Here is a 23,140-nt window from a genome sequence, read left to right as displayed (position 1 = left end):
CAATCCTCTCCTGGACCTGGAGGCCGCTGGCATGGTTAACTCATTGCCTCCTGAACACTGCTCTTAACGCTCATCTCACTGATTGCTTGGCAATTTCCAACCGTCAAGTAACAGAGAGTTCCCGGCTCAAACGGTGAAGCACCGTGATCTCCGTTGGTTTTGCTTTGATGGATAATCATTTTTATCCCTCAGAAGTAGAAGGTTCCAATTTATTCTAAAAGATTTCACATTATCTTCATGAAATAGCTCTCAATGGTGATATTTTGGTTCTATGATCCACAGTGAAGTTTGAAAGCCACAGCAGTAGTTAATTCTTTTGAAGATATTTTGGCATTGCTTTTGAGCCCTGGTGTTAAATAACTAATACAGCAGTCGAAGGAGGAGAAAGTGTAAAATTAAGTAGCAAGTGTCAGAGAACTGGAGGAGTAGAAATGAGATTCCATTTCAAGGAAATAAAGGGCCCAGGGACTTGGTGGCTGAAGTGCCTGTATTCATACACTTAGACTCGAAAATAGAATTCCTCTTGGACACACACACACACACACACACACACACACATACACATACAGTTCTATGATGGCACATTCAAAAAGTTGATGGCATCTCTTTCCCAATTGGTTCCTCTGTGTTTTATTCCTGTTCCAATGTAAAGTTAGTACAAATAAATGAACAGTCTTAATTAGGAATAATGCTTCCTCAAGATCCAGCTATACCACTCCTAGGCATATATCCAAAAGAGGCTCAAGTACACAACAAGGACATTTGCTCAACCATGTTTGTAGCAGCTTTATTCATAATAGCCAGAACCTGGAAACAACTCAGATGTCCCTCAGTTGAGGAATGGATACAGAAATTGTGGTAGTTTTACACAATGGAATACTACTCAGCAATTAAAAATGAGGAAATCATGGAATTTACAGGCAAATGATGGGACCTAGAAACAATCATCCTGAGTGAGGTATCCCAGAAGCAGAAAGACACACATGGTATATACTATAAGATAGGATAAATATACCGAAATCTATCAACCTAAAGAAGATAAACAGGGTACAATGATCAATACTCACTTAGAAAGACAAATGGGATGGACATTGGATGTAGGAGCAAACAAGTAACAGGGCAGGAGCCTACCACAGAGGGCCTCTGAAAGACTCTACCTAGCAGTGTATCAAAACATATTTAAGATTCATAACCAAATCTCCAGCAGAATGCAGGGAACCAAAAAAAGGGGGGGACGGGGGGGAAGTTAATACGACCTGGAGAGGACAGGATTTCCACAAGGACCAAATATATCTGGGCACAGGGGTCTTTTATGAGACTGTTTCTCAAACAAGGACCATGTATGGATGCAACCTAGAGCCTGCTCAGATGTAGCCCTTGGTAGCTCAGTATCCAAATGGGTACCCTAATAAGGGGAACAGGGTTGTTTCTGACATGAACTCGATGATGGGCTCTTTGACACACCTCCCCCCCCCCGGAGAAGCAGCCTTGCTAGGCCACAGTGGAGGACTTTGCAGCCAGTCCTGAAGACAGCTGATAAACCAGTATCAGATGAAAGGGGAGGAGGTTCTCCCCTATCAGTGGACTTGGAAAGGGGCAAGGAGGAGATGAGGGTGGGAGGGTGAGATTGGGAGGGAAAGAGGGAGTGGGATACAGCAGGGGTACAAAGTTAATAAAATGTAACTAATATTAAAAAAATAAAAATTAAAAAAAAATGAACAGTCTTTTAAATTTACCTCCTCCCCAGAGACTACAGTCAATTTTAAGCAGTCCCTGTATTCAGGATTATATGGAATATTTAAAAAAAAACACACATGAGTGTGGGGACAGTCTGTGGATTCCAGAGACAGGCCTGACTACAGACATGTGCTGGGTGTGAAGGGGATCGCTGTCTACAAAAGGAAACAAAAGAGAGATTAGAGGAAGAAACGGCGGTAGGGAAGCAAAGCCAACTAAAGGTGAGCTCTGTGGGGTAAAGTGCACTACAGACCCACACTGCAACCAAGCAAAGACATCTTCATGCTAAGGTCGAGAAGTCACCAGGAAGAACTGTCCACGTCTGTCCACAAGGAGTGTGCTCTAACTGCAGGGTTCACACATCTGACAGAGCAGGGCCTGTAACCCCCTTCCTGGCCTGCGTTTTGCCCTTTGCTGAAATGAATCTGGCTTTAGTCCCCTTGGCCAGAGGCAAAAGGGCCAAGAACCTCAGAAAACACCAAGGCTATAATTTTTGAAATGCAAGGGTATTTTTGTTTGGTTGCTTTTTTTTTTTTTTTTTTTTTTAACTGACACATTTGTTCTAAAAATGAGTTTAAATAAGTCGTGGGTAATCTTGAGGCAGAAGAGCATGACAGAGAGTGAAAGTCCAGGGCACCCTGGAGTAAAGGCCAAGAGAAGCCAGCAGTGCAAAACAGACTGGAAAAGCCTGGATGGAACCACTGCCACTTACAAGAGGCGCTCTAGAGTTCACAAAGGTGGTCTGTGGTCCATTGTAAGACTAAAACTCACATCCATGCATGGATACTTAAGATGCTGTTGAGATATGCAATGCACTGACTTGTACGCAGAATTACCTGTGCCAGATAGAGCTTGCAGGAGGAACTGAGCCCCAAAGCCCCACACAGCAGAAAGCACTCAACAAGCCTGTGCTCTGATATGTGCTTTATGCACCGCAGCTGGAAACTCTGTCCTTGCTCTGGCCTTCTTCCTCCGCTGGAAGAACATCCTTCTCTAGTAAACTGTCTGAATTTCTGCTACACCATGGTTTTTCTGTCTGCCTCCTTATTCTAGGGGACAAGTAACCAGAACCCCTCCGAGGATGTCCACAAAACCCAGTGCCTCACCTGTTATCAGTAACTCTACTTAAGGCCAAAGATGATTTACACCCTTTAGAAAGGAGAACGAGAACACCCAATGTCCTGTGAAACATATTGCAAAAATCTTAGACCAGGATCTTTAAGTCTGCCAATGATGACCTGTTACCTTGCTGAACCAAATGCTACTTGGAGCTTCCCCAAAGGTCTACCCCTGTCCTGTCACTGGCAGTCCTCATTTTCCATGACAACATTATTAGAAAGAAAAAACAATAAAACTATCCCAAAATGTATCTGAGCTAAGGATCTTCTGGAGGAAAACTTCCTCTTGTGGATATTTTACAGTTCTCCAGCAAAGTAGCTCAGAACTGCTGCTCTCACCCCACACTTCAATAAGTGTGGGGGCTTTGCATCAGTTATCTTTTATTTTTTAAATTGTTCTGCTATTCTACGCATATGGGTGTTTTGCCCGTGTATATGTCTGCACACCACACGCATGCCGAGTGTCACAGAGTCCAGAAGATGACATTGGATTTCCCAGAATTGGAGCTATAGATAACTGTAAACTACCATGTGTCTGCTGGGAGTTGAACCCAGGTTCTCTGGAAGAGCAGCCAATGATCTTAACTGCTAAGTCATGCCCAAGCCAAACAACAGATATCTTCATGTTAGGCTCTTAACTGTCCCGTGTACATCAGTGCCACTGCCACAACTACCACTCAATAACTGCTCAAAAGCAATGTATCTATCATCTTACAGCTCTGTAGATCCAGAGCCCTGCGGGGGTTTCACTTTCCTAAAATCAAGACGTTGGAAAGCTGAGTTCCCTCCCTGGGGGTCTCAGAAAAGAACCTGCTTCTTTTCCTAAAGTTGGGACTAACATCTTCCTTCAGCAATAAGCCATTTCTGGCTCCCGAGAGCCAGTCCCACTCTTGGCTCAAGGCCCTACCTCTTCCGTTTTCAAAGTCTTTCTTGTGGCCAGTTCCCAATATTTCAAGTCTCCTCTTCACTCTTTCTGTTCATATGCGTCTGGCCTGCCCCTCTGTCTCCCTTTCATACTTCTAAGAACTGGTGTGAAGGAGTTCATGCAGGGCAGGAAGGAACCTGGGGGCAGAGGCCATGGAGGGTGCTGCTTACTGGCTTGCTCCCCATGGATTGCTCAGCCTGCTTTCTTATAGCCACCAGAACCCCAAGCCCAGAGGTGGCACTGCCCACAGTAAGCTGGGCCCTCCCACATCAATCAGCCATTAAGACTGCCCACAGACCCATGGGGGTGGAGTGCATTTTATCCGCTGAGGTTGTTTCTTCCCAAATGAGTTTAGCCTGTGGTTAATTGGCACAAACTCGCCGGTGCAAACTTTAGCAGTCACAGAGGGCTCACACATCTTGAGTGTGTCAGGGAGCCAACTGCCCCTGCCTTCAGTTGTTCTTGCTGTGAAATACACAAATAAACTTTTCTAAATACAGTACCAACAGCAAAACACTTTCATCCTTTGGATCTCTTTCTTGTCCTTGCGTTATAATTTTTGTTTTCTGGTGATTTAAAAAACAAAACAAAACAAAACAAAACAAAAACAAAAAAACACATCATAAGCCAGATTGCATATTGTTAACAAGTAGATAATGAATAAACAAATGGTGCTTATAATTTTATATTTTCAATATATATGTGCTCCATCTGATATGTTTATCTGTTTGTACTTTGTAAATGAATATAGCACACTCTCTTCAAAAGTACAACAAATCCATTCTACTTACCAAACTATTCCCTGAGCCCCAGAGCCAATCGGCTTCAGGTTCTGGTAGCGCTTGAGAACTGTGAAGGTTGAGTCTCCGACTTCCACACTGTAGAACTGGTTGTCTACTTTGCTTTTGCTCATGTTGTAATGTTTGGCAATATATGACACATCCACGTGTTTATCGAATCCCTGTCAAGAAGAACAATGAGACTTGAGACAAGAGCAATAGAACAATGATAATGGATACAGAGAAGTCTTTTTTTTCCCCAGTGATTACAAATATCAGATGTAGCACATAGGCTGCTCAGTTTCGAAGTGGGTTTCCTAGTAAGGGGAACAGGGGCTGTCTCGGGCATGAACTCACTGACTGGCTCTTTGATCACTTCCCCCCTTGGTGGATGCAGCCTTCCAGTCCACAGAGGAAAATAATACAGCCAGTCCTGATGAGACCTGATAGACTAGGGTCAGATGAAAGGGGAGGAGGACCTCCCCTATCAGTGGGCTGGGGGAGGGGCATGGGAGGAGAAGGAGAAGAGGGAGGGAGCTACAGCTGAGATACAAAGTAAATAAATTGTAATAAATAATAAATAAATTTTAAAAAAGAAAAACAAACCAAATATCTGGCCATATCTCATCTAGTTCAGATAGCTCACATAGGGAAAGCAATGTATTAGACCCTGCCAGTTTATTTGAAATAAATGAGCCTTAAAATGCAAACAATATTTTCTTAATATTAAAATGTTTAACACCTGGGGATATTGATCATATAATATTGTGACCTAATAACAGAATAAACAAAACCTGCCTCAAACAGAGAAAAATGAAATTTGGTCATATGATCATTTCATCCCTTTTAGACAAACAAATACTGAAGATATACTGACTTCAGTGTGTCTTAGACACTTATGGATTCAAGAAACTGAGGAAGGTGTTCACAGAGGCAGGATGAAGATGCTCTCCTCTCTGAAGTCCTCTCCTCAACAAAAGCTGAGGCTACAGACATGCAGGGCTCTTATCCATGAGGTAAATTTGAATTGAATGCAGTTGACATCATTTTTCTCATTAATACCCAAATTTCTACTATCATCATTAAGTGCTGAAAATACTAGATTAAATAAACATTTAATTCTATGACACTCTATTTTGCGGGTGATAAGAATTTGCATATATTAGCTATTGCATTTCCTGTTTATCTATGGAGAAGTTCATCTGTCAATCATACTTGGTAATTAAAGAGTTATCCTTAAAATTCTGGATGAATATTTACACATGACATGCAATAAGGAGCTACTACCTGTGATTATAACTTATTCATAAACGCTCTTATGTCACACTTTACTACACAGAGGATATGGACTCTCTAGTGAGAGGGTTCATACGATAACTGATTTCATGTGGCAAAGGCTGATGGATCCCTACTTAACACTTAGGTCTCTTCTTGATTTCGTTTAGGTTTTATACATGCATGCTCTCTATGTAGTGTTTACAACATTTGAAAAGCAAATCATCTTAGCCAGTGGTTCTCCTTAGATGTGCCATCTACATGTCGGAGGGATTCAGGTGGGAGAATCTGGTCATGTTATCTGAAGCAGAAGGGAGCTCACATGCTTCTGGCTCGTGAAAGCATGTTGCTGACCCTGCAGGAGTTGGGTATTCCCACATGACAGATAATTTCTTATATACACACTATGAGGTTTGGATGTCTAGACAAAGCTTTAACCCATGAAAACTCTACCTACAGTGCTTTGTGCCTAGAGTTTAAACCAATGTATAATTGTATACATTTTCGTATAATTTAACATGTTAACTTTTCTGATTATCAGTTCTCGCATAATTTAAAAGGCTTAACGTCTCTTAGGCTGTGGACCTCTGAGTTGGCCATACAACCATTTTTTTCTTTGAAAAGTTTTGCCATCTCATGTCTAACTAAGCAGTTGAGATGGAAGTACCTTTTAATCTATGCCTGAATGGACTACAATCCAGGCAGGGTGGTGATACAAGGAAAACTGAGTGGGGATGATTCGAACTAAGCTAGAAAAAGCTGCAAATCTTGTGGAAGATTCTGGAGGCCCAAGACAGGTAGCAGAATGGACATGACAGGCTGCAGCCTATGCCATGCAGCGGCCACAGTGGCAGCATTCGGGACAAATGTGGGCACCACAAATACTGGTGAAATCTTTGGATTAGAGATCTGCATTGTTTATGGAGGAAGCAGAAAATGCAGATAACTTGCAAATGTAACAAAAGTCCCGAAATCTGCAAGGTAGTCTATGCAGCACCTCACAGGAAATTAAACGAGACCGTTTAAAACCAGGGTGTTGCAAGCCAAGGAACAACAATGGGGTTTAGAAATTAGGCAGCGGCTGTGGACAACTGCAGGCACAAGAGCAGAAGTGTTTAAACTTTCCTGGATTCTCAACTCAGTATCATGGACAGCTCTCCAAACCGCTGTCATTTCTACAATAGACTCGTGGTATGAGTGGCCCCAGAAGTCCGACCTCCTTGCTGAGAAAGATTAAAAATGAAGTCGTACAGAATTGCAACATTCAATACTTTTCAGCTGCAAGATTAACGAGGAACGATGGACACCTGCCTAACGTGGCATTTGTTGTGTTCTGACCTTTTGTGGCCACCCCCTTCATATTTGGAATATCGCAAAATCCTGAGCACAAGTTAGCTTCATCCACTGTAGATGCTCCTTTTCTCTCCACACACACTCTTGTTCTCACTGTTGACAAGCGGTGTTCCTGAAGTACCGCATGTCTGTCCAGTCACAGGCGTGTACTAACCAAATGTATGTGATAATCACATGTGTGAGCTAATCACACATAGGTACTGATCATACATGTGCATTAACCCTATGTGTGTACTAGTCAGTGCGTACTAGTGACGCATGCATCCTATCCACGTGTATACTAATCACATATGTGTACTTAACATACGTATGTAATAATCTCTTGCAGCATATTCCATGCTCCAGGCCCTGACTCCACGCAGCCTCCCGTATATCCACTTGCAGGCTCTGTTGTGGTTTTCTAGCTGCGATTTCCATTTTCCCGTGAGAGCTGAGCAACCTGCGGGAATCCCTCTCACCACTTCAACGCATATTCAAAAAATGTAATAATTCGTACAACTTCTTTTTCAGATTTCCCTTTGCGATACTTATAACTGCTTAATCCAATATTGATGATGTGCATACTATGGGTTAGCACTGGCAATGCAGTAACATAAAGTTGTAGCCTAGAATGAAGATGATGAAGTGAGTAGTTAAATACGGATGGTGCATTCTTTAGGAGAACAAAGTAAATATTCTGGTAATAAAAAGGGAGTAACTTTTTGTCTGCATAATATTATCATTAATTCATTCAAATACTATGCATAAAACAACAAATATATACCAAGTCACTGCTATAAAATTATTTTTATTTTATTGTTTAATCAGCATATATTAATTATGCATAACGGATTTTACTGTGGCGTTTTCTTCCATGTGCATATGCATTTTGATCATACTCTCTCCATTGCCCCCTGTCTTGTCCTTCTCCCACTTCCGTGAACCATCTCTCTTTTCCCATCTAGCCACCCTTCTCCTCTCATGGCTTTTCTGTGTGACCCACTCAGTTTCACTGGGGTTGCCTATAAACATCTTTGGTGAAATTTTATTTACAGTGACATGTGCATCCCACCAGTGGATACACCTTTGAAGAAAATGTCTCTCCCTCGCCGTTAACCATCACTGTGCATAAACCCTCAGGGAGAAGCCGAGCCCCGAGAGTTCCTCCTGCATCCATGATGGGGTGTTGACAGGCCAGATCTCGTGGAGATCTTGTTCAGCCAACCAAGAGTTCAAGAGTGCAAAGGTGTGTCATACCCAGAAGTAAGCACACCACACTGCTCCTCCTGTTCTTCTGGGCTTTACATTTCCTCCCATCCCCTTTCCATCTTCTCTGAGGACTGGAGACTATAGTTCGGATGTCTCATTCATAGATGAGCATTCGATAGTTATTCTGTTTTTGACCCATTATCTCTGCATCCACCATTAACTACTACAGAGAAGCTGACAGCGGCACTAGTCAGTGGGCAAACACTGCTGTTTAGGAGGAAATTTGACAAGGATATCATATTCACTGAGCAAAACAACAGCTTCCCACAAGGGCCCATAAACCTCCCCAGCCACAGGCTTTTGACTGGACTTACAGTAGGAGACATAGTTTTCCTGCAGTATGGCTGGCATCAAAGCCAATCAGAAAGCCATTGGTCACCTGCAAGGCAGGCTTGCCACTATTGCCCCAACGGGCTCATCAGAGTCTTGCCAGTCAGAATCATTATACACGGGGTCCACAGATGAGTGGACAATTCACCATTTGCCCTCAGCAGCCAACATCACACCTTCTGGCACTATGCAGGCTAGCCAGCAGAGAGGAAATTCCCATCCCAGCTCAAGCTTGATTTCTCTATGTCCTGTGACTAAAGACTGTGGCATCTTCAGCAACAGGATCTTCCCAACTAGTTATCATGAACAGCTAAGAGCAGCGGCAGTTGCCTGTGGTGTTTTGGGAGCTCAGTGGCCCTCCATAAGAGAGAAAAAGAATTCTTTAATGGGTAGGACTTACAGGCCTGTGATATGAAAGTAGAAGGGGGAATACTGAGATTGGAAAAGGTGAAACAAAGGAAAGGGACAAGACATGTGGGAGAAAGCACCCTATGAATTAACGCTGCTAATGTTTCAGGACATGTTTGATTTGTGTTTTCTCGAACTAGGAGCCATGGGCCTCCCTTCTCACCAGTACTTTGATGGAGTGTGCATGCAGAGCACTGGCTGAGCTTGATAAAACACAATCCTATATACACACCCTGGAGCTTTAGATTTGGACATCTGTATGTATCCTAGAAGCACATGCATATCCGCTCACTCACACACACACACACACACACACACACACACACTCACACACATACCACATACATATACAACACACACACACTCGTACCCATACAGAGCTACAGGCATACCACACACACACACACGCACACACAAACACCATATACCACAATATATCACTCTCTCTCTCTCTCTCTCTCTCTCTATATATATATATATATATATATATATACACACACACATACATATATACCACATACATACACATACACACAGAAACAGGCATAACATACACACAGCAGATCTCATTTACCTATTTTTGCAAGAAGACTTCCACACAACTAAAACCAACAACAACCTTCTAAACGAAATGTTCAATCCCTAACATAGTTTCTAAAATACTTTAACTCACTGATTACTTGTCACTACTCCAGAGCATTTGATTTCTCACAGTGAGACTGAAATAATCACCATACACCTTGTGAACTCAAACACACACAGACATACACACACACACACACAGACATACACACACACACACACAGACATACACACACCTCATTGCACGCCCACTTCCCTTTTAGTACCTTCTTTGTGCCTAGATTAGGGTTAGAGTCTAGCTAAATCTGGGAGTAACAGAACATTGCCTTGAAAACTCTTCAGACAGCTGGAGAAAGTCTATATTAATGATTTAAGCAACAAATGATAATGTTGAAATTTTCATTGGATTAATAAAAATCAAGCAAACTTCTGTGGTGAGTAGTAATGTGAGGAGCTCCCTCCAACCCCCATCTTTGTTCAACAGTTGTAAATCCAAACTGTATTTGGGAAGGCTCAGGATGTATTTATTACAGAGTGCTTAGTTTTTGATTCCATGCAATGGCCCTTGTCATGACTGTGAAGTTCAATATAAACATTTCTCCGTGTGAAATGTGCCCATGAAAATGTGCCATTGAGCTCAATGTTGAGAATAACTGTTTCTAGTCTATGGTTTCATATTTTATGACCACAGGACACAGGACAAAAATAACTGGCTTGCTTCAAATCTGGGGAGAAAATAAGATGAAGACTGCTCTGGAAAGGCAGGGCCAGCCGTGTTAGTTGTGTCTGTTACTGTGAAAACAATGAAGAAGGTTTGCATTAGCTCCCAGCTAAGGGTGTGCTCCATCATGGTGGCAGACAACTAAGGCAGCTGGTCACGCTCGTGGTCAGCTCCCCTCCTCCGTCTTAGTCAGTACAGCATCCCAGGCCAGGGAATGCACACACATTCAGGGAATGCACAAGTGGCCCCTTGCAGGCATGCCCAGAGGCTGGTCTCCTAGGTGTGTCCAGATCCTGCCAAACTGACAAGGAATATTAGTGGTCACGCTACCCCACAGCGAGTGTGGGGGCAGAGACTGAAGTTTGAAGGTGTGACCACAGAGGCTGACTGTAGGATGACAGTGCTGTGGAGGGACTGGAATGTTAACGGTCCCCATCTTCATTTATATCGGGAGTTTCCCTGGTTCCCAGAACAGCCATTCCTTGCCCACCCCTGTGCTCAAGTTCACATCTTGTAACTGACAGATACAAACCTCTAAATTTATTAACTTAGCAGACCACCAGCCTCTGCTTGACACTCCAAACCAAGAGTGTCATCAGGGAATCTTAGGCCTATAGGAAAGATTCCCTCATCTCTCTGTAACCACCTACTCATGTATTTTAGACTTGCCTTGATTTGTGACTTTCCTTGTTCCATAAAACTACATAATTTTGTGAAACTGCTTTCATGTTGAAGCATGGAATTTGGGATACCCTAAATCTGTGTTCCTGGACCATGATCACCCAACGGATTCAGAATAAAATATCTTACATTACCTTCAAGATGAGATCTATGATTTTGTGTTGACAATTATTGGGCCCAATGTAGGGCTTCAAGAATGCTCATTTTCCCTGGAGGAATAGGCTGAATGAGTCAGGTTCAAGGCATTGGTTGGGGTTTTAACAGGTAGATTTTTGGTGAGTTCTTTCTGGGGCTCTGGGGCTCTGGGCCTCTCTCAGTTTGGTCAACAATCCATTTGTTTTTTTTTCTTACCTAGCTAATTAAGAATCTTATTTTAATTCAATTAATTTTTTTCTCTCTCTCTTATTTTTTTCTTTTTGGTCTGCTTTCAAGTATTTGGTTTAAAGCATCTATATTTGGTTACTTGCTCGCTTAATTTTAAAGCATTTTTGGTCTAGACTTTATTTTTGGTCTCTGCTTTTGGCTCTATAAAGGCATTTGGATTTTGTTCACCTTTGGAACTCTGAAGGCATCTTTGATTCTGTTTTGTTTGTCTTTGGTAATATTTTGATTTATTGTCATTTAGACTTTGTCTCCTGACAGACCTTTTTATATGTATAATTATGTATTTTACTGAGTCTCCTGTGACCTGGCCAAGACTTTAGTCTAGGAATTTTGTTTGTGACTGATAATAAAGATGCCAAAGGTGAGAGACATTTTCCTCCCACCCCAAAGTGTGGAAGAGTCATGGGAAGCAGCTCACGATATGCAACAGTCTCATAGGGGGACTCAGCTAAAACCCTGCTCCTGGGTCAGAAGGAAGTTTGTTGGCTCCCAGGAGACACATATGAGGGACTGTCAGAGGGACCCAGAGTCTTGAGCACCCATGTTTGCATAATTGTACAGAATAACCTCTGAGAATGTTGATCCCCAAAATGGCACATAAACCTGTCCCCAAACACATATTCATTAGCTAGCATCAACAGCAATATTTCAGAAGAAAATGTGTGAGAGAGAGAAAGAGGGGGGGAGAAAAAAGTGGAACGGGGCCAATGAAAAAGGCAACAGAGATAAACACATGCATAATGGAATACATTGATGTGTTTGTGTGCATGTGTGTGCATGTGTGTGAGTGTGAATGTGTGTGTGTGTGTGTGTGTGTGTGTGTGTGTGTGTGTGTGTGTGTGGACAAGGTTTCTAAAGAGAAGGAAATGTTTAGAGATAAACTACCATCCGTACTGTACCAGCTTTGTATTTGATAATTACTAAATAACCTGTAAGTATTTGGAAAATGGGGAGATCGAAAAGTAATCTAAACACTCACAATCCCCAAAATGTTTTTTGTGAGTTTTTTTTTTGTTTTTTTTTTTTTGGTTTTTTTTGCGCATTTAACGTAATCCTAGGCAATAAAATTTTTTAAACTCACAAATAGACAGCCTCCTTTAATTAATATGTAAATGATCTATAAAGAAACAAATCAAGAAATTTGGTAATTCGTAATGATAAAGAGTTCAATTAGATGCTAAAACAAAAGTTAAAAAATTTAGAGTTTCCATAAATTGAAGAAAAATTCTGAAATTGCTCCTACTCACCGTTCTCAGACCCTGCTTCTTTATCTCCTGCCTACCTTATAGTTTTCTTTGGGGAGCTTTTCTCCTTTAAACTCTTATGATTATGGTAAAGTGTCTTTTTAAATAAAAACCAGTCCTAAAATCCCTTTGTGCATTAAAGCCAAAAATCTCTGTTTGACCTACAGGGAGTCAGGCCCTATAGTGTAGGTGTCTTCCTCAGATGTTAAACTCACCAGAAAAAGCCAGCAGCCCTGGGGATTTATGCTAAGACTCGTCTTCAAGAATTACCTTGAGTTTCCCTGTCTGTCGTTTGACTGACCAGTTCTTTTAAACATGGGTTCTGTGTTCCTTTGCTTCTGTCTTTCTAGCTAGAAACACACTAAGTGTTTGAATGCCACTGACTCCATGTTATTGGTCTTAAGCCTTCATTGTGTTTTGCTCAGATATAATAGCCTCCTTGACCTCACTGAGGAAGCCTGCCCTGTGTTGGTGCTAGCAGCTCCTGCACAAGGAATGTTGGGGTTTGAAGCCCCCACAGGTGGAACTTGCTCTGTTTTCTTTGTTTTCTTTTTCTTTCTTTCTCTCTCTCTCTCTCTCTCTCTCTCTCTTTCTTTCTTCCTTTCTTTCCTTCATTAGAGCTGAAAATAACATGCAGCCAGGTTCGTTCTGCACTTACTGTCTGTGGAAACTTGAGCGTGCCTCTTTATTCTTTCCCTCGTTTATTATTTATGTCCTATGCGGTTCCATAAAGGCTCTGTGCAGCTCACCCTACAGGCTATAGGAATGAACAATGAAACCTTCGCATCCAGTTTCAAACGCAAATGACAAATGCAGCAGGCTGAGCAGTGACAGGAGTGCCAGAAGCCTTAAGTTACGAATGCACACCACCTTGAGCACTAAACTTAATGTTGCGTGCTGGAAAGCCACGGGAAAGACTAACGGTGAGCACAAAGAAACCACAGCGAGATGCAAGCTTTGATTCATTAACCTAACAAATCTACCAAAATGAGTTAGAAGAAAGATAATATTTCTCAAGTGCTTAACTTTAGGGAGAATAGCCATGGTTCTTTTTACATAATCAGCCTGGAATCAAGCAACAGTGAAGAATATTTACCAGGGACACAGAATTATGTTTCATATTTCTAACTAGATATGAACTCTAGAGAGGCCAGGGATACAGGTAGAGTATAGGACTACAGGTGCCTTCTTTGTTGTGTTAGACATTTTCAAAGTTTACACTCAAAACAAAAGAAGGAGCTTCCCATGGCCATGAATGAACTGACTCTCAGTTTTAGAACTAGTACTTCATGGGTTTGTGAATTAAACTCACTCAATTCAAGATAATTTTTACAAACTAGAGGAGCTCAGCTAAATAATGACTATAAAAATAGAGTGGTGAGGTGGTTTTCTAAGAATGAGGTGAGGTAAAGGACCACTCCTTAGGAAGTCCAGAGGCACCGCAGACAACAGGCCTGCTATACAAACCCACTTTTCAGTTTTCCCCATTTGGAGTCTGGAGGTGTTGCCCACTGAGCGAGTTCCGAATTGAACACAGTCCTGTGTCAGCAGCAGAAAGCTCAATTTTCTGAGGCTCCCACGAAATGCTAAGGGATTGGCTTCATTCACAGTAAAATGTTTATTGAGCACATCCTGTGTGCTAGACACTATTAAAAGCCCTCAAGAAAGCAAATCCACAGACTCAGTAGAAAACCCCAGGTGGAATCACTTTCAGCAGATTAGCCAATGTGTAGATGATTCTTTTGATGTTGTCGTTTACATTTAAAAATTATCTGCCCAGCGTTATGGTTCCACTTCTGACACAGATGAAATCAGCAGTTTAACTTACAAGTTATCCTGGAAGATGGAGCTTTCCCATGACGCCATTGCAAGGTCATCATAGAAAGGCAACAGAACCCAATAACCATGCCATTTCTTGAGGAAAGGAGGCACACATTCACTGAATTTTAAATATGAATCAAACTATTTATCTAATAGCTTTATTTTTGTTTTATTTTTAATTTAATTTTTTATTAAATTTTCTTGAGTATGCCAAAGGTGAGAGACACTTCTCCCACCCCAAAATATGGAAGTGTCATGGGAAACACCTCATGGTATGCAATGGCCTCATAGAGGAACTCAGCTAAGACACCCTGCTCCTGGGTTAGAAGGGAGTTTATTAACTTCACATTCCAATTCTAACCCCTCCCTCATCTCCTCCCAGCCCCATTCTCCCTCCTTCTCCTCCCCCCATTCCTCAGAAAGGGGGAGCCCTCCTTCCCTACGATCTGACCCCAGCCCATCAAGTCTCATTAGGACTGCCTGAATCCTTTTCCTCTGTGTCCTGACAAGGCTGCCTCACCAGGGGGAAGTGATCAAAGAGCAGGCAACAGAGTACATGCCAGAGACAGCCCCTGCTCCCCTTACTAGGCAACACACATGGAGACTGAGCTAAAGTGCTGATGGGCATGCTTGACCTACTTTAAAATGTAGCCACTCCTTGGTCATGTCCTCAGACTCAGGTAATCATTTTTCAGTAAAGCAAAGACTATAACTTTATTGCCATTTCCAATGCCTTTTGTTGCAAGGATAATAAGCACAAAAATAGTACATCTAAAACACAAAATAATTACAGATGAGCACAATTTCAACTAAAATGGAATCTGTGTGTTTCACACGTCTTTGTTTTCATGAGCAGGATTACAGAGGATCCATGCCCTGAAACCCTGGACAGTTCTAGGGAATTTATAGCACGATTATAAATATATATATATATATATATATATATATATATATGCAAGCCACGACTTTATTCATTCTGACTGAAGCTTCAATTATAATAGCAAGCTGCATTTACATTCAAGCTAAACTTATTCCACAGGAAGCTAAACTTGACCTTTTGGTTTTTAAGTAAACGGAGCATGTTTTCAAAATGAGCCAATCCAGAAGCCCTCACAGTTGCAAAACTGAATAATATAACTGTCCAGTTAATCTTGGCCAGTGTTACAGAGTCTATTATCACTGAAATAGATATTTCATAGTTTCTTTAGAAAAAAAAATTCCAGGGCATAGAAGAGAAATGGGGCACTAAATTTCCTATAGCCATATTTCCACGTAGACACAAGGAAAAAAAAAAATCTCATTAAGCAAGAGAAGCTTCATCCATAGATGCAGGATGGTTCCCCTGACAATGTGCACAGCAGTGAGTGATCTCATCAGAAAATGTGTTCATGTTGCTTCACTGTCCAGCTTGCCTTTGTCAACATCTTATCCCCTACAGGCAGGCGAACAAAAGCATGAACGCTGTGGTTTTTAGGTTATTAATGTAAAATTAAATATTACGTATCAAAGCATGTATTAAAAAGTCAGGGTCATATTCCATTAATATATGGGAGTAGAAACAGAATAAAAGGAAAAGCGTGAGCAAAATTTCTCTTCATAAATGGCAAAACATCACCTGAAACTTTTTATGAACTTTATGAAATAAAATAGCAAAGACAGCGATGTACTGGAATAATTTGTCTCTTTCTTGTCAACGTCACTAAATTTGAAAGCGCGTAGGTGACGCACCTCTGGACATGTTTTCAAGGGTATTTCCATAAAAGTTTAGCTGAGGAGGGAAGACCTACCCTGAACGTAAGTGCAGGCTTTACATGGGGTGGGGTTCTGGGTGCAAGAAAAATAGAAAAAAAGGAAAAAAATCGCTAGATGAGAGTGAATGTTCATCTCTCTCTCTCTCTCTCTCTCTCTCTCTCTCTCTCTCTCTGCTTTTTGACCAGGAATACAATGTGGCATAACCACCTGTTCTGTCTGCTGTTCCCATCATGCTTTGATAGCTCCCATCCCCAAGAGACATGAGCCAAGGCAAGCCCTTCCTGCCTTGAGTTGCTTCTGTCGGACATGCTGTCACATCAAGGAGAAAGTAACTCCTACAGAAAACTGGAACCCAGGACTGGGAGGGACTGTTGCTGTAAGGAGTTGGGACGTGAGGACGACAGGCTTTGGAACTGATTAGGGAAGGAATGCAAAGGAACTAGAAACCCAAAGCAGGAGAAAGTCTGGAAAGCTATGAGCCAGTGGCTCTCAGTTTGTGGGTTACAGTTCTCACAGGGGATCCCATATCAATATTCTGCATATCATGTATTTATTATGATTCATAACAGTAGCAATTACAGTTATGAAGTAGCCATGAAAACAATGTTATGGTTGGTGGGGGGGTGGGGTCACCACAGCATGAGGAACTGTATTAGAAGGTCACAGTGTTAGGAAGGCTGAGAACCCTGCTCCAAGCAGAGCTTGGTGGGCCGTTCTGGTGGGGGACCAGAATGCTGGGAGGAATGTGGGCAGGGGAGCTCGTCTCCTGAGGTTTCAGTGGGAAGCAAGGACTCTTGAGAACTAGCTAGAGGCTGTTCATGCTGACCACACCCTGAAAATCTAAGTGAAACTCAGTTCAAAATAAACTGATGGAGGAAACATCAGCAGATCGTACACCAGGCTGCGGTGTGGTTACTGCCCATTTCTTGATGCCAGCTCTAGGGTGGATAACAGAAAGATATGGAAATCGTACGGTTTGGCGAGCAAAAAGGTGTGAGGAAGAGCAGAAGTATAGACAAAGCAGATGCGATGAGAGTAGCTATAATCATTTCCGAGGAAGCACGTGCTTTCCATGGAAAATAGGAAAGGTGTTGTGAGGGAATCATTCCACCTATCCAAGGCTCCAACAGAAAATGCAAAGCTACTTAAACAAGAGTCTGAGCTGAGAATGTTGCTGACAGGATTTCCTGTTGGGCAATAACTTTCTAGGGATGTTTCCCAAGTCCAGACGCCAGTGTCTGCAAAAGCTCTGGTAAAAAAGGGCCAGACTATGCCTCGAGCTGGCGGCAGGGCAGTCAACACAGTGTGCTTGCACAAAGCGCAGCAGTTATGGGCTCGTGGAAGCTTGAATGCAAGTTCCAGGAAGCCGCTTGAGGCCAGGCAGTATGTGGCGGGAACAGATTCCCTGAAAGAAAGCTTTGAGCCGTCGTTCTATTAAGCTGTGATGGTTAAGATTGAGTTGCATAGCGACCCTAAGATATTGGGGATACCAGACACCATAGGACAGCTACCAAAGAGAATTGTAGGTAGGAAAAGAGACAGCCTGGTAAAAGACTGTCCAAAACAAGCTGAATCCTACCAAAGTGAACAGCTAACCTTGCAGCTACAAATCTGGTGTCTGGGGCTCTTACTAGTATCATGCTCCTCTGCCTTGTGTAACCCTTATCTCTAGTTGTGCTGCATGCAGCACATATTCTAAACATTCATGAGAAGACCTTTCCTTTCCCTCATGGCGATTAGTAACTGTTTCTCAAATTTTGTGTTAATTTTGTTCCTAATCAAAATACTGCATCCCGAGAGAAGTTATTAAGACGTTTATGGTAGGTGCTTCGGAGGAGAGAATGAGTGAGTATTCCGAGTGACGGCTGTGGAAAGTATCCCAGGTCAGTGATTACATACATGTCCCAAAGCATCTCACTGTACTGCTTACACTTTTTTAAATGTTATGTGTTGACTAAAAATAAAACCTGAGAATGGCTGGGGAGAGACAGCTCAGAGGTTATGAACACTCCCTGCCCTGGCAGAGGGCTGGAGTTTAGTTCTTGGCACCCAAGATGATTCACAGCCATCATACCCCAGCACTCACAAATGGCAGCATATAGTCTCTCATTCATAGTCTCTCTTTCTCTCTCTTTCTAATAAAAGTAAGCCTTTAAAAACAGATTATAAAAACTGTGTACATTAGGGTTTGCAGAATCGTTAAGCCCTCACACTCAAAATAAAAATCATAATTCAGCTCCAAGTTCAAAAAACTTGGGGTTGTGCAGACAAAATGAAGAAAGGAATCTTTGTCATTTTTTTCATTTTTACCTTATATTAGACACTGACCGATTACAATTGTTTGTATTTATGGACTATAAAATGATACCGTATGCATATAAAGCAGAATGAGTAAATTAAGCTAATTAAAATATCTGTAAGGTGTGTTGAATACAGGATGGAATCAATCTCAATCAGCAATCAGCAAGTTAATGAATATCTCATTGACACAAAGCATAAGCCTTTCAGTGGAATAGTCAGAAGGTAGGAAAGCTCAGCTCAGCCCCTTCGTCTCCTGGGCTGCTTAAACTGGTGACTTCTTGATAACTAACTTGTGTGCATTGGGCCTGTAGATGGGGTGCACTGTGCCTGGTGTGTGCATCCATGTGGAGGTCAGAGGGCACCTCGGGGTATTGGTCTTCAGGGTTTTCACACTGGGTCACTCACCTGGGCTCCCTGGGTTGGCCTGGCCGGTGCTCAGTGGTTGTCAGGACCCAGCTGTCTCCTCCTCTCTTCTTACCAAGGCTCAACCTCTAAGCACAGGCCACTGTGCCTGGTTCATGTGGGTTCTGAGTATTGAACTCAGGTCCCCACACTTGTGACTGACTGCTGTTTTGGCTGACCATCCCTGCAGGCCCAGTTAACTGACTATTAACTCCAGAGGCTCAGACTCTCCAGGTCAGGAAATCATTTAAAATTATTCAGGAGAGATTTAGATATCAGTACACATTTAGAGAGTCAATAATGATTAGATAAAGCTGTTAGATTAGATTGATGATGGCTGTGGTTAGTAAAACAGTGAAAACATGACTGAGTCTGGGAGTGCATCTTCTAAGAGGTGAGATGCTGAGAAGTTAGATTTCAAAGGCAAGAAAGTAAATTCCTACTTGGGACACAGCATTTCTCTGCTGTCTTTCCTTTTACTTTGCTGGACCAACATAAATTGAGATTGAGAACCAAAGCTGAAGTTCCCCAGCCTTGTACGGACCCCTGTGTGGGCCCAGGATACCCCTGTATCCCAGATAGCAACACCCCCAAAAGTGAGAAGTATCGCAGATGTCAGCAGGTGGGAGGGGGGTTTCAGCTCATCATCACTGTTCAAGTCCTTTTTCATTCACTGAACAGCAGAGCTCCAAAAGCAGAATTTTCATGTTTCTTTTCTTTTTAAGCTTTATTTATTTATGTGTATGAGAACTCTATCTACATGTACACCTGCACACAAGAAGAGGGTATCAGACCCCATTATAGATGGTTGTGAGTCACCACCTGGGTGCTGGGAATTGAACTCAGAACCTCTGGAAGAGCAGTCAGTGTTCTTCACCATTGAGCCATCTCTCCAGCTCCACTTGGGTTTCTTTTATTCACAAAGTGGAACATCCTCTCAGCTGAACCTGGCCGAGTTGGCTGTATCCTATTCTATCAAAATCTTCTCTGATTCGTCACTGTTTCTGCCACTCAGTTAGACATCACTTTTAAACATGGCTGCTTCCTTCTACAAACTAACTTTACCTTCATTGTTTGGCATTAAAGGTTTGTACCACTACACCTGGACCTAAGCTTTTCTTTACCTGAAACTTGCTCTACACCAGACCGGCCTTGAACTCAGATCTGCTTGCCTCTGTCTCCTGGATTAAAGGTGTGTTGTTGTTTTTATTTCTATTTTTCCAGCCAGATCACACAGACACAGAAGGTCTTTGGATATGATCTCTTGCCAGAGCAGCCATGTTCTGAACTGAAGTTCCTCTACAGTATGCTCAGAAGTGTTGAGACCAGTGGAGAGATTTAAATGATATTTCCTCTGATGAAGGGATGAGATGAGAGCCATACCCAACATGTATGAATACACAGCTTGGGCTGAACCGAGATCATTTCCTTCTCTGTTCTATCCCTAGGCCTAGGCCTGGAAGCTTCTAGCCTCTGTACAATCTAACATTCTGCAAACCTGAACCTTGAAGGCTTCAGCTTCCGTCTGCTTTTGTAGGCCTAGAGTGTTTCAGCCTCTGAGACGTACTGCTAAATAAACTCATACTTTCTAGCTCCTTCTGAACTCTGAGCTGACTATTCTGGCCCAAACTCCTCTCCAAACTGACTGATTCAATCTGGCTTCTCTCTCAGCTTCTGACTAAATTGCTCTGCTCGGCCTCAACATCACTCTGGCAATATGTTCTAATCTTCTGGTTCCTTTTCATTCTCTGGCTCATTCTCTCTGCAGCTGTCTTTACAAAACTCCCAGTAAAATTGCCTCACACACTACTACCCTACCCCCATTCTCTCCCTGTACTACTATTAAGTAGCCTCTCTTTCCTGTCCTGTTCTTGTGAGAGTTGGGCGTATCCTACCTCTTACTCATTCCGTCAAATCTTCTTCTGATTCATCACTTTGTCTGCCCCTCAACTAGACCTCACCTTCAAACATGCCTGCCTCCTTCTGTAAAATAAGCCTGCTTTCCTTGTTTGTGTTTGAAGGTATGTACTAAGGGCATGCCTGTATTCTGGCCAGATCCTACTGTAATACAGAGTGTGTCTGCATTCCAGCTGGATCACATAGACCTAGAAGATCTTTGGATGTGATCCCTTGACAGAGCAGCCATGTTGCTGGATTAAAATTCCTCTACAGGGAGAAAAAGGTATGGAGGAGATATCATCATATTAGCTCATTCTTGTGTAAAACCTCCTGGCAGGACATCTTGGGCTACCACAGTGACATCACTGAGTACAGGAGTTAGAAGAGAAGTGCAGTTGTCTCTGTGAGCTTGTGTGGCCTGGTTCCAGGAAGACCCTGAAAAATGTTTCTGGCGGGAAGGGAGAAATAACTTATCACAACAGCCACATACATAGTAAGTCAAATAAGGTAGGTGTGGTCAAGGGGGAAAGAAAGGCAGGGAAATTGGATGGGTAGTGGAGAATCTCAGGGGAGCGGGTTTTTAGGGTGCTAGATAATAAAGTCTTTAGAATGAGGGTTTGGGGTCCTATATTATGAGATTCGAAGACATCGAAAGATTGTGATAAGCTTTGTCTTGTTTATAGTAACATGGTCATTCAGAACTCAAAGGCCACTCTCACTGGTGTTTTGAGGCTAGATTATGTAGAGCTGGACAGAGGCAAGGAGCTTTTACAGTAATTCAGACAAGAGAGAGGCTGTCTTGAGTCAAAGTGGTAGTTGAGAAATGGTTGAGTTAAACTCAATAGAGTGTGATGATACATTGGATGTGAGGGGTGGCTCATAATATGACCCCATAGCTTGGTTCCAACTGGAAAGATGGCGTCAGCATTTCCTGCATTAGAACAAAGGCAATGGCGAAAGGAATAATGTAGACAAGATCTGCTGTTTTGTTGTCTCCGAGAAAAGTTCCTTATGTGGTTCAGGCCAACGGTGAACTCTCGGGCCACCTGCCTCCTCCTTCCTACTGCTGGGGGTTACAGGTTTACACTATGGCACCCATGGGAGGTTGGCCTGGGATTGGTATAGTTGGGCATGCTTTCATGACATGTAATTGGAGATGTGGAACCAGGCAGTTTTGTGCATGAGTGTGGCTTAGAGACACAACTGTGTGAGTTCTCAAGATCATGGTCATGTTCAGAACGCTTGCATACAGGAGCGCATGGAGAGTAAGAGCTCTGTGGGACAGGCATGCCTGGAGAGTGAATAGAAACTCAGAGACTCTCCTACTAAGTTAGCACTTGCCAGCACTGTTTTCAATGGTCTGCAAGTGAAAATTCCTTCAGTTCAGAGGCAGATGCTATTGCTTTCAACTTTTACAAATCAGGAAACTGAGGCACAGAAACGTTGGGGAATTCGCTCACACTGGCAAGCAAGTGACTTCTAAATGGTACCTCAGCATTTCCAACTACAGTCTCTGCATCCACAGCTCTTGTTAGAGAAGAAACCCCATCTAAAGGCTTGAGCCCCAAGCCCTATAAAGTGGGAGGTAAATGAGGAGAGGCCAACAGCAAGTCTGAGAATGCGGAGCAAGCACCTCTTTGCCTGAGGAATCCTACTCATGTTCAGGGAGAGCGAGAACCATATAGACTAAGTCAGGCAAACCAGTGCTCCCTTCGCATCGGAGAGGGTTGTGTAAAATTACAGATGAGGGCAGTTGCCTCGCCCACCTGCTTTCAGTGGGCTCCTGGCTCAGTTCACAGCTCAGCTCAGTGAGGAAAAGCAGTCAGCAGCGCACAGAGACAGACTCGCAGCTCTCTGCTCGACCTGGGAATGTGGTAGCTCACAATCCCTCACCAGATCTCCAGCAAGTGCTTACCAGTAAACATGAGGGCTGCAATGGGAACCTGGCAGCTGCACTTGGGACCCCTCATCCCTTAGAAAAGGGGAGCGCAATGCAGATTCCTGGTGCTTTATCAATGCTGCATCCCAAGGATGTGGGCGGGAGCACTAAAAACTTGAAGTAAAATTGAAATCTGACTGTAAATCACTTTATAGGTTAATTAATTATAAAAGCATTCAGAAATTTTTCTCCATTTCTAAGCTTACCTGAATGGACTAGAAAGGGATAAAATAAAACCTAC

At 42.6% G+C, this 23,140-nt stretch overlaps 1 protein-coding gene across 5 annotated transcripts in view; it reads right to left on the bottom strand.

Annotated features, from left to right (window-relative positions):
- Positions 1-23,140, bottom strand: part of Mapk10 (mitogen-activated protein kinase 10) — a 273,729-nt gene that overhangs the window by 111,611 nt on the left and 138,978 nt on the right. For all 5 annotated transcript variants that reach the window (XM_055594495.1, XM_055594494.1, XM_055594496.1 and 2 more), the window contains one exon: positions 4,572-4,741. In XM_055594495.1, coding sequence (XP_055450470.1) covers positions 4,572-4,741 — 170 coding nt within the window. The remainder of the gene's footprint in view (positions 1-4,571; positions 4,742-23,140) is intronic.

The sequence above is a fragment of the Psammomys obesus genome, unplaced genomic scaffold (genome assembly GCF_907164565.1).
Source record: "Psammomys obesus unplaced genomic scaffold, mPsaObe1.curated_primary_1811, whole genome shotgun sequence".
Classification (NCBI taxonomy): Eukaryota; Metazoa; Chordata; class Mammalia; order Rodentia; family Muridae; genus Psammomys; species Psammomys obesus.
The sequence above is the reverse complement of the archived record's forward strand: the minus strand, read 5'-3'. Positions and strand labels throughout refer to the sequence as shown.